The sequence below is a fragment of the Martes martes genome (assembly GCF_963455335.1).
Source record: "Martes martes genome assembly, chromosome: 8".
Taxonomy (NCBI): domain Eukaryota; kingdom Metazoa; phylum Chordata; class Mammalia; order Carnivora; family Mustelidae; genus Martes; species Martes martes.
Window position 1 is genome coordinate 128573089 of NC_137895.1, and position 22396 is coordinate 128595484.

Consider the following 22396-nt stretch of genomic DNA (forward strand, 5'->3'; position numbering starts at 1 on the left):
TCCTCCTTTAAACCAGGAACTTAACTTCACTGAGAGAAAAAGAAGGATTTTGTAGAGCCCCAACTGGGGTGTTCATATCTTTTATGAGTCCTGTGACATTTTTGTGATAATCTGGGATATACACACAACATTCTGTTTTGATAACTGCACATGTGTCACCCTGTGCTGCTGCTGGGACATCTAAGGCCATTTTATTTTGTAGGACCGCGTCGTGCATCTGTGTGATTTTCATATTAAGTGAGGAGATGCTACTTAGTGCATCACTGAGTGCCTTCATGGTGCATATATTAAGGGCATCTACATGCCAGATGACATCCTCTAGCCCTACAGATGGAGCAAAAATGGGTTAAGTGAGCAGACCATTTAAAAACAGATTGTGTCCATCTTTGCTTTAAATTGGGAAGATTAGCTGGAATAGTGCTGGTTTTGTAATGTGTCCATGAATCCAGGCAAAAATACAGTGCGGTGACCTGTCCATCGCGGTGGAAGTCAGGGTCACAGGTTAGTTCCACATATCCAGTGGGTTCCATTCGGAGCTGGCCATCGGATGCCGCGTCGCCTTACCCTATCTGTAGCAAATCAGTCAGTAGCCCTGAGTACTGTAACTTGGGAACGTGTTTAAACCAACTGTCACTTGTATTTTCAATAGGGGCATCTTACATCTGGTCGACTAGAATAAGCAAGATCCGTAACCACTGAACAGTTTTGCTCTTTAGAGAAGTACAATGGTCAGGTCCAGGCGGAAGGGTGACTAGGTTTAAAGTTTGACTGGTTTTAACTATTACTTTAGGCATATCTTTAACCATAGCCTGGTATTGATTAAATCAGCCTCCTGTCATCTCTTGGTGGCCTTTGGTCTCTAAGACACTCTGGACCTGCTGTGAAGTAATTACAGTCAGGGACTGCCCCATAGTGAGCTTTGAGGCTCCTTTTACCAGAAGGGCGGTTCTCTGCTTAGCTGAAGACTTTCTTTGCAACTGTACCTCAGTAGAGTGGCTTCTGGGATAAATATGACTAAAGAATAATATCATCAGGAAGACCTCTTTGTGGTAAAGCGTTAATATTCTAATTACAAAGGGTCACTGGCAAGCGGAAGAAAACTTGTCTCGGGAGATAAGGGCATCCCCAAGTGCATCATCCAATCCAGTCATAAAGGAAGTGGGGCCATCCATTACCTCCACAAGTCCGGAGTTAACCCTGCGGGGTGGGGTATGCTCTGGCTTTTAGGGAATGATTTCATCATCTCAGCCACACAGAATTGGCCAAGATGCTAGCTGAGTTATACAATTGTTCGGGAATTAATCCCATTTCCAGCTGTTTAAGCATGTGCCATGGAGTGCTGTTTGGTTTTTTTTTTTTAACGTGTTCACTTTTTTTTTCTTTTCTTTTTTTTTTTTAATTTATTTATTTGATAGAGAGAAACAGAGCGAGAGAGGGAACACACCGGTAGGGGGAGTGGGAGAGGGAGAAGCAGGCTTCCTGCCTAGGAGAGAGCCCGATTTGGGGCTCGATCCCAAAGACGCTGGGACCACGACCTAAGCTGAAGGCGAACACTTAATGACTGAGCCACCCAGGCGCCCCCCCCCTTTAAATTTTATTTTTTCAGTGTTCCAAGATTCATTGTTTATGCACCCCACCCAGTGCTCCATGCAGTACGTGCCCTCCTTAATACCCACCACCAGGCTCACCCATCCCCCCACCCCCTTCCCCTCCACAACCCTCAGTTTGTTTCTCAGAGTCCACAGTCTCTCATGGTTCGTCTCCCCCTCCAATTTCCCCCAATTCACTTTTCCTTTCCTTCTCCTAATGTCCTCTGTGTTATTCCTTATGCTCCACAGTAAGTGAAACCATATGATAATTGACTCTCTCTGCTTGACTTACTTCATTCAGCATAATCTCCTCCAGTCCCATCCATGTTGATACAAAAGTTGGGTATTCATCCTTTCTGATGGAGGCATAATACTCCATTGTTTATATGGACCACATCTTCCTTATTCATTCGTCCGTTGAAGGGCATCTTGGTTCTTTCCACAGTTTGGCGACTGTGGCCATTGCTGCTATGAACACTGGGGTACAGATGGCCCTTCTTTTCACTACATCTGTTTCCTTGGGGTAAATACCCATCAGTGCAATTGCAGGGTCATAGGGAAGCTCTATTTTTAATTTCTTAAGGAATCTCCACACTGTTTTCCAAAGTGGCTGCACCAACTTGCATTCCCGCTGACAGTGTAAGAGGGTTCCCCTTTCTCCACATCCTCTCCAACACTTGTTGTTTACTGTCTTGTTGATTTTTGCCGTTCTAACTGGTGTAGTAAGGTGGTATCTCAGTGTGGTTTTGATTTGAATCTCCCTGATGGCTAATGAAGATGAACATTTTTTCATGTGTCTGTTAGCCATTTGTACGTCTTCTTTGGAGAAGTGTCTGTTCGTGTCTTCTGCCCATTTTTTGATGTGATTATCTGTTTTGGGGGGTGTTGACTTTGAGGAGTCTTTATAGATCTTGGATATCAGCCCTTTGTCTGTAGTGTCAATTGCGAATATCTTCTCCCAATCCCTGGGTTGTCTCTTTGTTTTGTTGACGGTTTCCTTGGCTGTGCAGAAGCTTTTTATCTTGATGGAGTCCCAAAAGTTCATTTTTGCTTTTGTTTCCTTTTGCCTTTGGAGACATGTCTTGAAAGAAGTTGCTGTGGCTGATGTCGATGAGGTTACTGCCTATATTCTCCTCTAGGATTTTGATAGATTCCTGCCTCAAGTTGAGGTCTTTTATCCTTGCGAGTTTATCTTCGGGTATGGTGTAAGAGAATGGTCAAACTTCATTCTTCTATACATAGCTGTCCGATTTTCCCAGCATCTTTTATTGAAGAGACTGTCTTTTTTCCACTGGATATTTTTTCTTGCTTTGTCGAAGATTATTTGACCATACTGTTGCGGGTTCATATCTGGACTCTCTACTCCATTCCGTTGGTCTACGTGTCTCTTTTTGTGCCAGTCCCATGCTGTCTTGGTGATTACAGCTTTGTAGTAAAGCTTGAAATCAGGCAATGTGATGCTCCCAGCTTTTTCTTTTTCAACATTTCCCTAGCAATTCGGGGTCTTTCCTGGTTCCATACAAATTTTAGGATTGTTTGTTCCAGCACTTTGAAAAATGCCGGTGGAATTTGATCGGGATGGCATTGAAAGTATAGATTGCTCTGGGCAGAATAAACAATGTTTATTCTTCCAATCTATGAGTATGGAATGCTTTTCCATCTTTTTGTGTCTTCTTCAATTTATTTCTTGAGTGTTCTGTAGTTGCTTGAGTACAGATCCTTTACCTCTGGTTAGGTTTATTTCAAGGTATCTTATGGTTCTTGGTGCTATAGTAAATGGAATCGATTCTCTAATTTCCTTTCTATGTTTTCAGTGTTAGTGTATAAGAAAGCAGCTGATTTCTGTGCATTGATTTTGTATCCTGACACATCACTGAATTGCTATATGAGTTCTAGTAGTTTTGGGGGTGGAGTCTTTTGGGCTTTCCATATAAAGTATCATGTCATCTGCAGAGAGAGAGTTTGACTTCTTTGTTGCCAATTTGAATACCTTTTATTTCTTTTTGTTGCCTGATTGCTGTTGCTAGGACTTCTAGTACTATGTTGAACAACAGTGGCAAGAGTGGGCATCCTGTCATGTTCCTGATCTCAGTGGGAAGGCTGTCAGCTTTTCCCCATTGAGAATGATATTTGCTGTAGGTTTTTCATAGATTTTATGAAGTTGAGGAATGTTCCCTCTAAACCTATACTTTGAAGAGTTTTGATCAGGAACGGATGCTGTATTTTGTCAAATACTTTCTCTGCATCAATTGAGAGGACCATGTGGTTGTTTTCTCTTACTGAGTTGTTCTATCACATTGGTTGATTTGCGGATGTTGAACCACCCTTGCATCTCAGGGGTGAATCCCACCTGGTCATGATGGATAATCTTTTTAATGTGCTGTTGGATGCTGTTAGCTAGGATCTTGTTGAGAATCTTGATGTCCATATTCATCAGGGATATTGGTCTGAAATTCTTCTTGATGGAGTCTTTGCCTGGTTTGGGGATCAGGGTAATAATGCTGGCTTCATAGAACGAGTCTGGAAGTTTTCCTTCTGTTTCTATTTTTTGAAACAGCTTCGGGAGAATAGGTATTATTTCTTCTTTGAATATGTGTTAGAATTCCCCAGGGAATCTGTCAGGTCCTGGGCTCATGTTTTTTGGGAGGTTTTTCATCACTGCTTCGATCTTGTTACTAGATATTGGTCTATTCAGGTTGTCAGTTTCTTTCTGTTTCACTCTTGGAAGTTTATACGTTTCCAGGAATGCATCCATTTCTTCCAGGTTTCTTAACTTATTGGCATATAACTGTTGATAATAATTTCTGATGATTGTTTCTGTTTCCTTGGTGTTAGTAATCTCTCCCCATCATTCATAATTTGCTAGGGATGGTCTGTGTATCCTCCAGCAGCCTGGGTTTACCAGGAGGAGGCTTAGTTAGATAATTATCATCCAAATGTCAAGAGGGGTTTTACTAGCCAGACATACTCAGGCAAACACATTCTGCAAGATGTCCTTAGGTCAGGGTCTTGGTGTAGAGCAGTGAACGTTCCCTAGGTCCATTTGCCCTGCTTCCTGCAGAGGAGAGCTAACTGATAGATCCCACTGAGGCCATGCAGTGTTCCAGGAGCTCAGTCCTTTCCTAAGTTTTGCAATGCAGTTTGCTTCCAGTGGGTTAAAAGGCACCCCAAGGTAGAGTCCCTGGGAACCGAAGAAGCCTTCTGAGGCCATGCTCCCAGAAAAGTAAAGAAGTTCCATTACCAAATCCCCCCCGACTCCTGGCTGGCATCTCACGCAGGATATGTCAGAGGTTCCTGTGTGTCAAAAGCAACCGGAGGCGTCCCTCAAACAAGACACCACTACTGAGCACAATTCTGCCTTCCTGTGAAGGCATTCCTGTTGTAAAAGGCCCTGGAGGGGTGCCGGCATCCCTCCCCTTCCCCGTCGCATCCTAGGCTACAGATGGATGCCTGGCGAATGGACTAAGTTACTGTGCCGTCCTATACTCTGGACATTGTGTTATTGCCCTGCCATTTTTAACCCATGGAAAATACTAGAAAAGTTTTACAAGGGGGAAATACCCAATTTTGTATCTTTAAGTAATTAGTAGAGGACACTGACAAGAAAGAGTAAAGATCGAAATCCATCATGGTCTAAGTGACATTCCAACACATGTGGTCCTGACAGCCAACTTCCCTAGGTAACTTCCCTAGGTCCCGGTTGGGTTTTAATTCAGTCGGGTACTGGTTTTGGCCGGCTCCCAGTGGAGGTCCTGTGGCCGAAAGTGGCTAGACCAGGGATGTGGAGGGGATCACATTAGATCCATCAGGAGGAAACCTCTCACGGGAGTCTTAAGATTGGCAGCCGCCCTGGTGACTTAGGTGGCTGTCCCGTGCCCAGGACAGACAAGTTTGTCTAAGAACAGCAACAAGAGAGGGCCTCAAGCTTCTGGGTCTTATTACCATTCCCGCTAGGGTAGTGACTTCCAGCCCGGAGGCGGACTTTCTCCTCCCCGTAGAGTAGCCACGGGCTAGAGGATTACAGCCCTAGCAATTGACATGAAAGTGTTCCATTAAGACCATAATTCTTGAAGGGCCCCTGAAATGAGAGTAAAGGAAGAGGAAAGCAAATACTCTCCAATTTTGCAGGGAAGCTCAGACTCCAGATGTAAAAAGACTCAAAGCCGCACCTTCGGGTGCCATATGATGAAGTTCTAGAACATAGGTTCAGTGGGGTGGAGTCCAGAGCCCACGACCAAGAAGGAATTCTTGAGACATCTTTGGTGCAAAATGGTGGTTTATTAAAGCACGGGGACGGACCCTTGGGCAGAAAGAGCTGTTGTTCTAGGGGTGAGAGCAGTGGCTGGTTATATACTTTGGCGGTGGGGGAGGTAAGGAGAAAGGGAGGGTTTGAAAGAACTTTCATATGCTAAAGAGGACCTGTAGGATACCTGAGGCCTTGCCACTGTCAAGTTAAGGTTTTTCCTTTTAGTAAGGCATTAACAATAATGGAAGCTTCTGGAGGAATGTCACACTCCAGCTATCACACAGTCCCTATCAACGAACTTTAGGTTTAGAAGAAATTTAACTTTATTTACACTTCCCTGTACCTCAGCCTCCCTCAATTTTAGGGAGGGGAGGGTGATGTTAGGGCCTCAGGAACAGTTATGGGTCTTTGGAAGTTAGGCCATTGGTAAGAAAGCCTCTTCCTTGTAAATCACTAGGACGTTTGTAAACTGAGGGAGACTGAGGTCTTGCAGGATTGTGATCTCTACGAGTTAACCATGTGTTTTTCCTTCGGGCAGCCAGGAGTGCCTGAGGAATGTCACATATACCCCGTGGGGGGTGTTTTGTGGGGCGTCGGCTTCTGCTCTGTCCTCGGCTTGCCTTCTGTTCCCTCATCAACCTGAGTCATAATCAAGAGTCCAGGCTCTACCGACTGAGCCACCCAGGCGCCCCTTGCTTTTTTCTTTTGATATATTGTCAACATATCTGTATATCAGTTATTCAGACATGACTTTTCTGAGTTTCAAGTTCCCCAGCTGTATAAAGACAAGTAGTTGTGAGGGTCATATAGTGTAAAAGCACATTGTAAGACTTGATTACAAATAGAGCAGATTTGTTTTATCTTTCTTGGGCTGAATTCTTCCTTTTTTGTCAAAATACTTTCTTCAGATACAGAGCCGTTACCACATTAATTTAGTAAATCAGTAAATTTTTTAAAGTACCCTCTACTCCCAAGGTCAGGCTCAAACTCCAAGATCTAGAGTCGCATGTTTCACTAACTGAGTAAATAAGTACTTACTTATAAGTAAATAAGTAATTTTTGAAATGACTGCGTGCCTGCATTCTTTAAGACTGGAAGTCTGGGGACACCTGGGTGGCTCGGATGGTTAAGCGTCTGCCTTCAGCTCCGGTCATGATCCCAGGGTCCTGGGATCAAGCCCCACATAGGTTCCCTGCTCAGTAGGGAGCCGGCTTCTCCTCCCGCTGCCTGCCTCTCTGCCTACTTGTGCTTTCTCTCTCTCAAATAAATAAATTCTTAAAAAAAATAATAAAAAATAAAAAGACGGGCGGTCTCTGTGTTTGGTCCGCAGTGCCTGTCACATTTCCTGGCCCATAGTAGTACTCAATAATCATTGGAACTAATATTTGTCACCACCATCTCTGAATCTTTTAGTAGTCTTCTGTTCTTGATCTCGAATATTCTCAAAACGTGCTGCTAAGCTTGCTTGTTTTTGAATGTTACTGATCAAAAAGTAGCATTTCCAAGTCTGTTTGGGAACAATAACTTAAAATAGGTCGTGTTTATGTATAAATGTAAATTCATTCTTCATTGAAATCTTCCTTTTCACCATCTGGTCTGATGCTTGGGGGAACTGGATTACTCTTTGTTTTCAACTGGTTTAAGAATATAAAACAATGTAAATAGCATTACTGTTCTCTGACCAGTCTTCCTTAAGGAGAAGGAAATTGTTTGAAAACTACCTTTTCGGGGCACCTGGGTGGCTCAGTAGGTTAAAGCCTCTGCCTTCGGCTCAGGTCATGATCCCAGGGTCCTGGGATCCAGCCCCACAGAGGGCTCTCTGCTCTACGGGGAGCCTGCTTCCCACCGGCACCCCCCCCCCCGCCCCCGCCTTCCTCTCCGCCTACTTGTGATCTCTATCTGTCAAATAAATAAATAAAATCTTAAAAAAAAATCTTATGAAAACTACCTTTTCATGTCTGAAAAGCTAGATAGGAATATGGAAACTATGCTTTGGAGAAAAAGATAGATGACAGATGTTTTGTGGGTTTTTTTTAAACATTTTATTTATTTATTTGACAGAGAGAGAGAGAGATTGCAAGTAGGCAGAGAGAGAGGGGGAAGCAGGCTCCCCGCCACAGCAGAGAGCCCGATGTGGGGCTCGATCCCAGGACTCCGAGATCATGACCTGAGCCGAAGGCAGAGGCCCTAACCCACTGAGCCACCCAGGCGCCCCAGATGTGTTTTTTTTCCTTATATTTTCTGTAATGACAAATACTGCTTTTGTAGTAAGGAAACTTTTTATTACCTTTCTAGAGTTTGCAACCCACCTACAAAGGGACAACTAAAAGATAAAGATTATGAAAAAGATAAAGATTATATTTATTATGAATTTATTATGAGTTCATATTACATGTAAATAATTTTATTATGAATTCTATGAATTATGAATGTGTTTATTTTTTCTGGCATTATAAACAAATTATTCATGAATATTCTTACAAGTTTCTTAATGCTTTTATTTTACAGATGCCCTATTTTAATCTTGTGAAGAGTTTAACATCTGCTTTTCCAAATAGGTATAGTATGTCACGGTACGTTTATGATCTGTGTTACAACTGCTAAAATTATTAGCTATATTGCCAGTAAATTTCTGTTCTGAATCGTGGTGGGCTAGTCCAGCAAATTGAGTATTTAGGTTAACTAAGTGACACAGTGTCTGCTCTGTGTGCGCTCTGCCTTTTCAAAAAATGGGAATGTAATAAAATTTAAACCCAGAACACAGTAAGCCAGGTTCGTCTTTGATTTTGTAGGTTCTCAAGGTGTCCTGAGTATAAAAATGAACTATTCCTGTATTGTTGAGCAAGAAGAGAATTCCGTGTGTTTTTCTAAATCATAATGACCATTTTGGATTCGTGCTCAATTTCCAGCAAGTAGATGTGTATATAATTCTCACTTAAAAACGAAATTATCTCACTTAATAAAACTCATCTAATGTGGCGTGCGTTTGGGCTTGTCCCAGGTTCCATCACTCGACGTCCGCCGCGTGCTGTCGTAGCAGAACACAGAGTGGGGAGCAATACAGCGATCCCTTCAAACTCGGCTGGAGGGACTTGAACGGTCTGTACGAGGACATCAGGAAGGTAAGCCCGCTCGGTTTGAATGTGCTGGAGGTCGTGCTGGTCTCTGAGAACCGTGAGCAGGCAAGGCAGGTGTTCAGATCGATGCAGCGCCCTCGCGGACTTGGTTCGCGGGCGTGCAGGGTCGCATGTTACCGAGCAGCAAGGGGGTCGGAGGGGTGTGGAGTATGCAGGGCGCTCACCACCCACACCGAGGTTACTGCAGAGTCGGGGAACTGAGAAAATAGACACGCAGCCCTGCTCAGCCTCTCCTGTCCCTTCCCCTGTCCGGGCGTGGTGAGGCGCTGAAGGTCCGTTCCAGGCTGCCCCAAATTGGGCTTTCTCCGTTAACCGCTTTCCCCCCCAAACTTTCGGTGGCTTCTCCACTGCTGCCCAGACATGTTCAGTAGCGCCTCATCAGCTTCCTTCCCCTCTCAAGGTTGTCCGTGCTCCGCCGCAAACCCGCACTCCGCTCTCCTACGCTCCCGGCAATGCCACTTTGTTTCTGAGTGACCTGGGCCAGGCCTGGAGGAGCCGCTCCCTGGGCGCCTGCTGTGTGGCCGTCTATAAGGCGGCTGGCGCCCATCCGTGCCCGGCTCTCCTCCCTCCCGGGTGAAGTAAATGCTCCCTCCGTTCCAGGAGTCCCTTCACCTGCAGCTCGGTCCCGCGCCCTTTGCCTCTTGGGTGCCCTAGGAAGGACTCTCCCGGTTGCCCGTTCGCTCTCCTTCCTCTGCGAGCTCTCCCTCTCCGCGTCTCTCACATCTGTTGTCGCTTCTCCCCTTTGTTTGAGCTCATCCTTCCAGGGACCGTCCCTTGACCCCGCGTGCCCCCTTCCCTTCCAGTATTCTCTGCGTCTTCATGTTTCCTCCGCTGTCATCACCGTGCCTGTCTCCCCAGCCTCTCCCCTGAAACTCCCTTTGCCAGCCCGTAGCTTCCAGAGCTCTTTCTGCTAAAGCCAGTGGACCCTGCGGTTTTACCTCCCTTGACGCTGTGGAACGCTGGGCGCCGTTGACCGCTCCCCACTGCCTGGAACACTTCCCCTGGCTTCTGCCCCTTTCTCGTTCTCCTGAGTCTTAGGCCATCCTTCAGTCCGCTTCCTGGTTTCCTCTCTGTCCCCTCCCCACCCTCTTTGATTTTGCCCTTCCTTTGGGTTCTTTCTGTTCCCTCTTGTCTCTGGGTCCTCAGTTTACCCGCTTCCACACTTAGCATTCCCACGTAATACGTCTGTTCCAGATTGAATTGTCTCTCTTAAAACCATGCATCTGACTGTCAGGACAAGTCCGTGGAGGGCCTGTGACTGTCTCCCCGTGACATTCTTGAAACACTGGTTTCCTCCCCTAATCCTTGTTTCAAGTTTTTCCTGCTTGTTGAAGGCACCACCCAGGAACCTGGGCGGGATCCTGGAATTGTTCCTCTCCTTCTAAACTCCTCGCTGGTCTCTTGCTGTCTGTTCCCCAGTTTATGTCCGTCTACTCCCCTTTCTTTGGCCCCGCCAGAGTCCCTCTCCCACCGGCTTCTCCTGCACCAGCCGTGCCCCCTTTGTGCTCCGGAGGGGAGACGCAGTCACCGCAGGGCCAGCACCTGTCCCGCTTTGTAGTGTGCCTGCTGTGTTCCTTCTCCCCAGCCAGATGGAGCTCCCCGGAGACAGGGACTGTCTTATTTTTCTTTGTAACCTCTGCACTTACTACCGTGCTTGGCACTGAAGTTGGTATTTTGGGGACTTAAAGACAGGCCCGGCTGCACCAGGTTCACCTGAGTCTGGCCGAGGGTCCTCTGGTGCTGTTCTTAGCTCCCGTTGCTGCGGGGAATTGAGCTATGCTATGATTCATTCTAGCAGGTCCTTGAGAGGCACATACAGCAAGCACACGTCCATCACTTAGAAGGTCTCCTTCCCCTTCATGAATCAAAATCCTACTTACTTAATTCTATGTCAAAGCTTCTAGCCTCCTTTAAATATTTGGTTTTCTAGCCCACACTGATTTCTCCCCTCTCCGAACCTTTACTGCATTTATTTTAATTTACTGCATTTAGGGGCGCCTAGGTGGCTCAGTCAGTTAAGTGTCTGCCTTTAGCTTAGGTTGTGATCCCAGGATCCTGGGATCGAACCCCACATCAGGCTCCTTGCTCATCGGAAAGCATGCTTCTCTCTCTCTCTCTCTCTCTCTCTCTCTGCTTGTGCTCTCTCTCTCATTCTGTCTGTCTCATATCAATAAATACAGTATCTTTAAAAATATATATATTGCATTTAATTTAATTATGCCATTGCTCAAGTTGCCACTCAGAACATTTATATTTTTTTAAAATGTTTCTTCCCAGCTCAGTTCTAAGTTCCTGACAATCGGCAAACTCTCTTGAACTTCCTCTGTGAACTTTGGACACATCCGGCTGAGCCAGGCTTACCGATGCCTGCTTCCTCCTGGTGCCGTCTTCTCTTCCTGTCCCTGATACACAGCTTTGCCTCCAGACCCCAGACACCCCCTTAACTGCCACCTCATTGGCTCCCACACTCCTCATCTTTGTCTCTCTCCTCCGTCTTCCAAGCGACTACCAGCCCCTGTTCCTTTTTTGTCCCTGGGCCACCTAGTGCTTTCCTGTTCCTTCCTGGAGTCTGTCGGAGTCTTTGGGGTTGCCCTAGGCCTTTGGGCACTGGGGCAGGCCAGGCATCGCCTGCGGCCCAGCTGTAGGGCAGCCAAGCCAGGTTTATGGCCTTAAATGTTGGAACCTTTTCCAACGGAGTGTTGAATTTCTCGAGTGAAATGTGTGCTGAGTACAAGCGAGCATGCTGAGATCAAATCAGTTTTGTAGAAGAAATCCTGTTGCCTTTTTTGCTATCATGATGCTGTGTTGACACAGAAACTTGATTTCAGGAACTACTCATATCTACAACAGAACTTAAGGAAATGTCTGAATACTACTTTGATGGAAAAGGAAAAGCCTTTCGACCAATTATCGTGGTGCTAATGGCCCGGGCGTGTAATATTCATCATAATAATTCCCGGTGAGTTATTTACTTTCACTCCTTTGTCATTTTCATATTTGGCAAATCTTCCTCCCCAAGCTTGCCGCTTAGTTCTGGATGAAGAGGTAGCATTTATCTTAGAATTCACTTTGGTGAGTAGTTTCTGGCTTGGAGTCCCCAGAGTCACCTGGTCTGGGCATCTTCCCTTCCCACACTTTTTAATGGCCTAGAAGAACAACTTCAGTGCAAGTAAATGTTTTGAAAAGAATTAAAAGCCAAAGTTAGTTTCCTCACTCCGAAGTGAAGGAGAGCATGGTGTGTACATACGTGTAATCATTGTATACCTGGGGCCGTTAGTCCAAAGGTTAATCGTTATGAAGTCCTGAGCCACATGCCCACGCCCTAAGGGTCTGCCTTCCTGTGACCTTCGGAAGTTTGCCAAAGAAAAATCTTTGAAGGAGGCATTTTGACTTTTGGTCCTCAACTGTGTTTTGAATATCTATAAAATGTTTTAAAACAACTGTATTCAAGGAGATCTTAAAAAAAAGATTGACCCTCGACCTTATGCAGCCGTCTCTGCCACTCCCTCTTCCCCTCTCTCGTATGCAGTCGGTCTCTGTGTACCTGTGACTCTGTGTTCTGCTTTCCCGACATACCCGTTTTCTCTCTTGATCACGTTGCTAGACTGAATTCATAGTCATTTTGTTTTACACGGTCCAGTGCAGCATAACGTACTCGAACGTCTCCCTAGTGTGGAATGCTTGTATTGTGTTGCTGCTTCTCGGGAGCACACTTTAAGGAAAGCCTCAGGGAGTGTCAGAGGTCACCTGTGAGCAGCTGCTCCTCTCAGCCTTTTGTTCCTGCTGCTGTGACTCCAGCTGCAGCACTTGCCACCACCTTAGGGTGCCTCCCCACACCGCCCTCCGCCCCGGCCCAGACTCCCAGTGCTCACACATAGTTGGAACGGGCAGTGAGCTCTCTGGCCACGGGCCATCCTCGGGATCACGTGCACTTCACCGGGGAGGCAGAACCGCAGAAATGAACCAAACCAGAAATAGCTCTCACACCAGCTAGAGCAGGGTTCTCAGCCTTGATGTTTTAGGCCAGATGATTCTTGGTGCGAGGGCTGTTCTGTGTATCCTAGATGTTGTGCAGAGCCTCTGGCCTCTGCCCATGGCATGCCGGTCGCACCGCACCCACCCCCACCAAGCTGATGACAACCAAAAATGTCTCCAGACATTGCCGGTTGTCCCCTGGGGAGCAAAACCATCCCTGGTTGAGAACCACTGGTCTAGAGAGAGTGTGTGTTTATATTTTTAATTTCTCAGATTAATGTGTAATACAGTCCATTACCATCAGAGGTGACAGGGGAAGGAAGATATCCTCCTGCATTGCTTTAAATCCTCCCCACTCTCCTCCCCATGGTTGCAAGTGTTTTCAGTTTGCCTTGCCGAAACTCTGTACCCTTGGTTGCAGAAAACATGGGAGGATATAACACAACAAAGTCATTGCTAGAGGAAAAAGTAAGTTCAGGGGCATCTGGGTGGCTCGGTCAGTTGAACGTTCGACTCTTGATTTCAGCTCAGGTCTCAGGTCCCAGGTCGCACGTTGCAGGATCCAGCCCCTGGTCAGGCTCTGTGCTCAGCAGGGAGTCGGCCTCAGATTCTCTCTCTCCCTCTGCCCCTCCCCCTGCTCGCTCTCTCCCTCTCTCAAATAAATAAAGCTTAAAAAAAGAAAGTAAGTTCAAGGGCGCCTGACTGGCCCAGTCAGTAGAGCATGTGACTCTTGATTTTGGGGTTGTGAGTTCAAGCCCCTTGTTGGGGGTAGAATTTACTTGAATAAAAGGAAAAGTAAGTTGAACACTGGTCTCTCCAGGATGATTTAGCTGCAGCCTCATACCCCTGTAAGTGCTGGGAGCTGGTCTCAGCGAAGGCCCAGTACGGAGGCAGAGCTGCGGTGGTGGCGTGCATTTGAGTGCAGTGGTATCCTGCGTGTCATTCTCTGAGCCCCAGCTTCTTGGGAATACTTGCTTCTTAAGAGCCCTTTTGAATCAGGCTCTGAATTGGCTAAATATCTAGCTGTTACTTCCATGCCTCTTAAAGCAAGAAGGGACACGGGGACAGGGTGGGGAAGCTTCTGGAGACTTGGGCCGTTTCTGGTTTTGCTTGCTGAGGAAGACTTAGCGTGGACGAAAAGGACCCCTAGAGATTCAGGGGTGGGACCTCACCGAGCCTCTGGTTCTGGCCAGTGCCACCACCCCGGGGACACCAGAACCCATTCCAGTCCTTCACCTGCTTGCTCGCTGCTGCTCGTCTGACATCAAAAGTTTAAAGGCTTCTGTATGGCTTATCAGGTATCATCTTCTTGTTTGTGAAATGTCTATTATGTAGGTCAGTGATAATCCTAGAGGGGATTTTAGAAAACCTAGTAGAACAGATACCTATGAAATAGCAAGGGAGGAAACTACCTTTAACTGGTTTTCCTTTTTCCCTTACTAAGCTTTGCAGTGGTCCGTTAAATGTTCCTTGCCAGATTACTGGGACTTCTTAACCTGAGGTCCATGACATTATGAGGGTCTGTGGGTCCCTTAGAGTTGTATGCAGAGTTTTCTGTGTGTTTGCATTTTTGGGGGGAAGGAAATCAGAAGCTCATAATATATTCTCCCAAGGTAATGGGGCCCTGAAGCGCTCGAGACTCCATCTTTCTATTTCTTGTTGTGTCCTGATGACACAGTAGCTGGGAGGTAAAGGAGGAACACACAAAAAGACTCAAACTTGAAAGGTCCAGAAAACAGCTGTCGTGGTTCTGAGATGCGCTGCCTCGCTCCTCCTGCAGCGAAGGACTCCGTGCTGGACCGGGTCTCGTTGGCAAGGAACCTTCAGTTCTTAGCCTCTTGGAGGATCCCGTCGGCTGCAGCAAATCCTGTCTCCAGAGCCGGCCCACATGCAGGCCTGAGAGAGGAGGGGACGTTCTGGCTCCAGTGCAGGCCGTGGACAGGCCCACCTTGCAGAAACTTCTCCGTCTGCACAGTCCTGTTTCCTTCTCTCCCTCCCCCAGCTTTTGATCCCAAGGACAATCCCGAGTCAGACACTTGAAACCTCAGAGTCTGCTTCCCAGGGAGCCCAGCATGCACCAGAGTTCAGCAAACTCACTGTAGGGCAGGACTGACTTTATCAAAGAATCTAGATCAGAAACGAGCTTTCGAGTCAGGAGCTGTCTGTAAGATCGCCGACCTCACTGAACGCGGTACAGCTGTGGTGTCTGATCCTTCTCAGACAAGCCGGACCCCCTGCTCGGCAGCCACATCCAAGGGACCCGTCTTGCCCCAGCCGTTCCTGTGTGGAAGTCTTCCAGCCCTGGAAGTGGCTGTCACTGCCAGTGATTGGGGTGACAGGATTGCTCGTGTCGTATTGGTCTTGATTGTGCCAGTCGCCAAGCCGCACTGGATCCCACTGGTGCAGTTGACAGAGCCACACGTTTGCTCAGAGGGCACAGATTGTAAGATGCCATTTTCCCATTAGTGACTATATCAAGGGTCCCAATGTGATGAAAGTCCTATATGCAGAGAAGGTGACGTTATGATTCTAATACAGACAAAGGAAATTTTGGAACCCTACCCTGGGAAAACTATCACAAAATAGCCATTATAGCACCATCTCACTTAAATGATTCCTAAGATCTGGCCATTCACGAATCTGGAACCATTCCTGGTTTCTGTGTGTTCCGAATCACTGAGCCAGCCACTACCGTAGCGATTTATGGGCTAGGCAGGAAAGCCGGTGCCAAAAGAAATGTTTTTGCTTTCAACCTAGGAGATGGCCCTTTTGATGTATCTGTATTCATTACTGAAGTGGATCTTGAGGGCAGCCGGGGACACGCATCCGGCTCCCCTCGGCCAGCTGGGCTCCTTCTGTGGCCTGTGCGGTTGGAGGGAAATGGAGGGAGAACGGGAGCCCGAGGGGCAGCCCTGAGCCCTCTGACTGCGGTCCTGCCGCTCTCGCTGCCGGGAGCCCCCTCCAGACCCGGCGGTTCTAGCGTCCCATCCCAGTGGCCCGGGCCCTGCAAATGGAATGGTTGCCACCTCCAGGCTGTCACGTTTCCACGTGCCCAGTGGAGGGAACTGGGGAGCTTTGAGGGGCCCCGCTCCCCGTGCTGCGGATGCAGAAAAAGCCCCGTTTGGTGAGGAGCCTCTGTAGCCACCAGCGGGCAGAGCCCGATAGCCGTGGTCACCGACGGAGATCGCTGTGCGACCCCGAGCCAGGCAGGCGTCTGGGACCAACAGGAGTGTGTCTGCTGCCGGCCCCGTAAGCACCTTAGAGCCTGGGGAGACCAAAGCCGTTGCTTTTCGAGTGATTCGGGTCTGTCCGTGCACAAGATGACACTTAGACTATGAACAAGGGCCCCTCGGGCATCCAGAGATCCAGGGCTAAGCCCCGCACCAGAGATGTGTGCCCCCGGGACAGAAGTTAGGTTTCCTCTCCGCCAGTCTGACCACACGGTTACGTGAGGAGAAGCAGCAGCGGCTTGTGTGCGGCCCCCCGAGCTTGCAGGGGACTCGTTCGGAGTCCCAGGCCGCTCTGCGGGGAGCACCAGGAAGTAGATTCAGCGCTCTGCAGAAACCTGGCAGTGGTCTGTCAGCATGGACCGTCCGGTTCAGCACATCTGTGGGTGGAAATGGGTGTCACCTGGACGATGGGAGTGATCAAAGGACCCTGACAGGAGCTGCAGGAAGAGAAATCCCCTGAGGAGAGCGGGGAGGCAGAAGGACATTCAGATAAGCTACCTGGGAACTGATAGTGTTTCCCCTTCCTTTGGCGAAAGCCCTGCTCTGTGCGTAAGATGGGGAAGTACCTTGTGAAAGAAGCAGTAGCAGTGACTGAGTGGGGACTCCGGCAGACCTGGGTCTGGAGGCTGGTGTGAGTGCCGAGGTGATCGGTTGGATCGGGATTCGGTTTCAGGTCAATTTCGTGTTGACTTTGAAGTTGACCTTCATTCAGAAGATTGCAGCCTTAAGGGAGATGACGACGAGTATCGAGGAAGAGCATCAGGCAGGGGAGAGAGATACAGATGCATGTGAAGAAGATCCTGAAATTTCCTTGGCTGAATATCAGAGCCCAGCCTCATGCAGGGAGACGAACCGCCGGCCCCTTCCACCTTGTTGCAGCAGACGTTGGGCCCTTCGCGAGAATGGGCTTCTTGAAGGTCAAGGAAGGATGAAGGGAAAATGCCTACAAAAGCCAAACTAGAAAACTCACCACAAGGAGAAGAAAGCTTTGATGTCTCTGATTGTAAAACAATAACAACAACAACAAAAACCCACACAAACAAGCAAAAACCTACAGTGAATGATTCCAGAGAATCCTGTGCTGAGGAAAACGGTGATGAAATCCAACAAGCCTCCTAATCTTACCAAGAGAGCGAGGACTGTTCTCAGCCATAAACTTTTTTTTTTTTACATTTTTTTTTTAAGATTTTATTTATTTATTTGAGAGACAGAGATCACAAGTAGGCAAAGAGGCAGGCAGAGAGAGAGAGGAGAAAGCAGGCTCTCCACAGAGCAGAGAGCCCGATGCGGGGCTCGATCCCAGGACCCTGGGATCATGACCTGAGCCGAAGGCAGAGCCTTTAACCCACTGAGCCACCCAGGCGCCCCTCAGCCATAAACTTCTTTTTTTTTTTTTTTTTTTTTAGCCATAAACTTCTAATAGCATCGTTTATAGCAGCCAAGAAGAAGCCAAAACAAACAACAAAAAAAAAGCACAAAACAAAAAAGTCAAAAAAATGGTGGAATCTAGTTTTTTCCTTTTTTTTTTTTTCTTTTTTTAGAGGGAGGGACAGAGGGAAAGAAAGAGAATCTCAGGCAGACTCCACTGACAGTGGAGCCTGACACAGGCTTGATCTCACGGCCCTGAGATCTGTGACCTCAGCCGGAATCAAGAGTCAGACATGAACCGACTGAGCCACCCGGGCGCCCCTCTGGTTTTCTTCTCAGTGCCACCGAACTGTGTGTGATCAGCCGAGTAAACCTAAAACGGTTGCATCGTTCATGGCAAAACGGGACATCCTGTGGCATGCTTTATGTGTGCAGAGAAGCGAAAGAAAAGGAATAACTCCCATCCATTATGTAGAAAACCAATTGAAATGATTGTGCTGACTTATTTCCCCTAGTGGACTCGTCTATAAAAGTTGAAGTCTAGATTTCTAACTAGATAACTCTAAAAATTTACACAATGTGAACATTTTTTTACATGTATCAAGGTGAGAAAATATCTCGGTACATGTAGATTTCTTCTCTGTAGTGTAGTTTACCTACTTTGAGAGGGGGAATACTAAATATTTACTTCCTTTTAGAAAAATTTCACTTATGTCTGTATTTTATAGTTGAGTTTTAGTGTAATTAAATTGGGTTGAAATTAAAATGGATATATATAGCTCATCCTTTACCCCTACTTCTTGTATTTTATTATATGTTTTTTTTTTTAACATTTTACTTATTTATTTGTGAGAGAGTGCATGGACAAGCACGGGGAGTGGCAGGTAGAAGGAGAAGCAGACCCCCTACTGCCCAGGGAGCCCGACTGGGGACTCTGTCCCAGGACCCTGGGATCACGACCTGAGCTGAAGGCAGATGCTTAACCGACTGAGCCACCCAGGTGTCCCATCCTCTTGTATTTTAAATGATTTCCACTTTCTTCCACATTTTAGAGAAGTATCTGATTAAAAATATGGAAGTAGGACATTTAAATGTATGTTATTTCATGTAAGGAGAGTTTGTATTGATTTAATATTTAAATTTTAGATACTTTTAAACCTTCTAGTCCTTAGTTTCTCTGCTCTTTCAGAGCCTCTTAAAATACTCTTTCCAGATTAAAAAAGAAATTGGTAGTTGTATTTGGTGCTATACAAGTAAAAAGGCACTTCTCATTTTCTGCCCCTTTGGTCTACTAAGAGATAGGTGGTAATGTGTCATTTGAGAAAGACATCATTTACCCAGAAGACAGAACTTTTTTAAGGCCCCCTAGGACAATGTAGAATTGTTTTAGGGAGTCTAACCTGTATACCAGGCACTTTTCCACACCTCATTTCAGGATTTCGTGCATTCTGTTGTTTTCCCTAAATTGAAAAACCATCCTGAGACATTTTGAAGTGCCTTTTTGAGCTGTGTTGCATGGCCCCGAGTGGTTACCTAGGATTCAGACCTTTGCTTAAGGCCAGTTTTAGAAATTGGTGAATTCACAGACCAATCCAGAAATTCAGTAAACAGAAGGATTGTTTTTAAACTACCTGGGAACACCGTCACTTCCTGCTAAATTGTCCAGAAATGACACATCATATTCTTTCCAGAAAGATGGGGTCAGAATAGAATTCTAAAATATCTCTCAAACCGCATATACTCACATCTCGATTTATATTTAAATCGGAATCTAAGCAAAGCAGTGGAAATAACCATTTAAGGTCCTAGTTTTTTTCTCCATGTATGACACTTATATGTACTCAGGTAAAGACAATAAAATCAACTGGACTATAAGTTCAGAATAGAAATGAGGAATATAATTTTTACACTGCGAATCTGTGTGCCAGTTACTAACAGTGCATTGTATGAAACTTGAAAACAAAACCACACATACATGTGACTTACCCACATATGCATGTGAAAGCGGGAAGAATGGCCACACAGATTAGAGCCTTAGCCAGAGACTGGGCCTCAGAAGTGCAATAAAGCTTCATTAATTTGGGCTTTATAGTCAATTATAACTAAAAGTCTTCCCGAGGAGAGTTGATAGTAAAAATGAGATTGTAAACACTTTGTATTCAGGGTATATTATGCAGTGATTATGCTATTTACGAAACATTCAAGTCTGCAAATGGTCTCATTCCAGTGCCTATGTAGATGTCTTGATTTTCTGAATTTTAGGTTTTGTATACATATGTTATTTATTGATTTACAAATAAACACAGTAAATGATTAAGAATTGTTTCAAAAATATGGTTATTGGCTCTTACAAATAATTGTTCATAATAATGAGTTTTGTTTAAAAAGAAATGGTGTTTGAATATCATCTACTTGGGTCATCAGAGGTGCGTGTCTGAATGTGCTTTCGTTTTTGGAGCAGCCGTGCCCGCCCTTGGTGGCAGTCCACATATTAAGGGACAGCTTGACACAGTTGGGGGCCTCCAAGGCATCAAACAGACTCAGGTTGAGAGACGCATGTGACAGTGTAGTAGGGCCCTGAGACGCCGTTCTCCTTCTCGTTCACGTGTGTTACCCCGTGGCAGGTTGGCGTAAGTGGTTTCTCAGCTCGGGTTTGTGGATGGTCTGGAAGGGCTGGAGAGGGGCAGGGAGGCGAGACGGGCCAGCCACCCTCCTACTCATCAGCATGAAAACCCCTGTCATCATGGCCTGTGATTGCTCTGCATTAGCTAGGAAACGAAATTCCGTGAGGCCAGGAACCTCTTCTTGACTGTGACACACACGGATGGCTATTGAGGCAGAATTTATTGAGCGAATCAAAGCACTGGGACCTGAGTCTTGTAGCTGGCTTTAAGGCGGGAACCTGTGGGCTCCCAGGCAGACAAGGGTTAGCTGTTGGCATCATTTAGTTCACTTTCATTTTTAATAAGGGTTTTAAAGACGCTGATTAGTGTGCGTAGGCGCCTACTGGCTCGGAAGGTAACCACAGGTTGTCATGGCCTCAGATTGTGAAGTTTGTAGTCGTACTAGCTGGTTGTTCAGATTCTGAACTGGGGTCTGATTTAGTCTTTACAAAAAAGTTTCTTCGGCTTAAAAAAAATACCAGCTGTCTAAAAATTTGTGGCCGTGTTGTCCATCCTCTAGCCAGCTTTCAGTTTGTATGGTAGGGAATTGTCGGCATTTACAAATACTGCTGTGAAAAGATAAATATAGGAAAGCAGCAGTGTGTGAGGTGCTCAGAGTGTTGAATATGTTGTTATAAGTGGACCATTAACAGGAATTAATAAAAAGCAACAAAAAAATTTTTTAAAAGGGATCTTGAACTGCAGTCTGTAACGAAGGGCACGTTGAGGCGGAAGAGATTTTGGTGACCAGCTGGCCGCCAGTCTGGTTGGTGAGGTCCAGCTCAGGCATAGGAGGACACCGGTGAGAGCCAGAGGCCTGTAGGCTGGTGAACATGCGGCGTGTGCACCCACCAGGCCACAGCGATGTCATCACTGAAGGACTCAACCACACTCCATTCTCAGTGCCCAGTTTGAAAGAAAACAAACCAGTGCGTTACTCGGTAGCGCCCAGCTCCTCTGGAGAGAGCTGGGTGCAGAGCCTGCTGGGTAAGCTGGCAGGACGAAGACATCATTACGGGGGGCTGCTCTCCACACGTCCACAGACCCAGAACTTCTGCAGTGTGTCTTCAGTGGCAAGAGGACAAACAGTAGCATGAAGCCCGCATCACGTGCGATGTGGCTTTGTAGGCATCTTTTCTGTCCAGAGGTAAATCCAAAATACAGGAGCTGCTGCTCTTGGATGTCTGTTCCTCTCTCGATGTTGGAACTGCTCCCGAATTCCAGCTCACGTTCAGGCTTGAACCCACCGTTGTCAACCAAGAGAAACGGACGCCACCTGAGCCCAGTGTGCCTATTTGGGTTCCGGAAGGTGAATAGCCAGTGACCAAGGATAGCGACCTGCTAAGCAAGCCTGAGCTCACAGGCGTCGCTTCTGCACCTGCTGTTCCTTAAATGGAAGGCACCTGTGGTGTCCGTGCCAGTCACATCCTCACCATGCCCGAAAGGAACACGGGACAGGGGACCGAGATTGCAGAGGCCAGAGACGGAATCATGAGGCCAAAGGAGAAGCAGAGAGTGGGACGGTCAGGAACCCCTTTGGTCCCACTCCGCCCTGTGGAAGGTGAGACTCTTCAATGTAGTATCGATAATGAGGACGGAGGAGCTCTTAGTGCAGGAAAAGGTATTTCAAGAATCGGATCGCTGACGAGGAAGCTGTGGAGGCTCATGGAGAGGCTAGTGAAGGTGAGGACGCCGAGAGGCTGAAGAACGGCCCCGCCAGGGTGTCCCCACCGTTGCCCTGGGACGTTACGGAGCAAGAAAGGGTCTTTGTGGAAGGGATGTTAAGTTAAGGATCTGGGAATGGGGAGGTGATCCTGGATGATCCGATGAGCCGTAAATGCAGCCACGGGTCTCCCTGTAGGAGGGGTGGGGGAGGTTGGTGCCCACAGGACAGTGGGAAGGTGCATAGGTGGAGCAGAGAGATGTGGAAGGTGCCTGTCCTAAAGGTGGGGTCCTGTGGCCGGAGGCCAAAGCCTGCAGACAGCTGCTAGAGGCTGGAAGGGGCAGGGGGCGCCCGTCGGGGCAGAGCACAGCTTGCTGGCACCTTGATTTCAGGTCGGTGGAGCTGTTCGGACTTCCTGCCTCCAGAATGGTTGACTTAAACCACCAAGTCCGGGGCCACGTGTCACGGCAGCCACGAGAAGCCACCCAGACGCTGGCGTTCCGTCGCATGACAGCGCGGGGGGGG

General features: G+C 47.1%; 1 protein-coding gene across 3 annotated transcripts in view; it reads left to right on the plus strand.

Annotated features, from left to right (window-relative positions):
- The window catches only part of PDSS1 (decaprenyl diphosphate synthase subunit 1), a 52092-nt gene that overhangs the window by 5738 nt on the left and 23958 nt on the right, over positions 1–22396 (plus strand). For 2 of the 3 annotated variants that reach the window (XM_080811570.1, XM_080811572.1), the window contains exons 2-4: positions 8344–8408; positions 8837–8957; positions 11801–11931. In XM_080811570.1, coding sequence (XP_080667696.1) covers positions 8344–8408; positions 8837–8957; positions 11801–11931 — 317 coding nt within the window. The remainder of the gene's footprint in view (positions 1–8343; positions 8409–8836; positions 8958–11800; positions 11932–22396) is intronic. The other variant, XM_080811571.1, reaches the window with a different exon arrangement.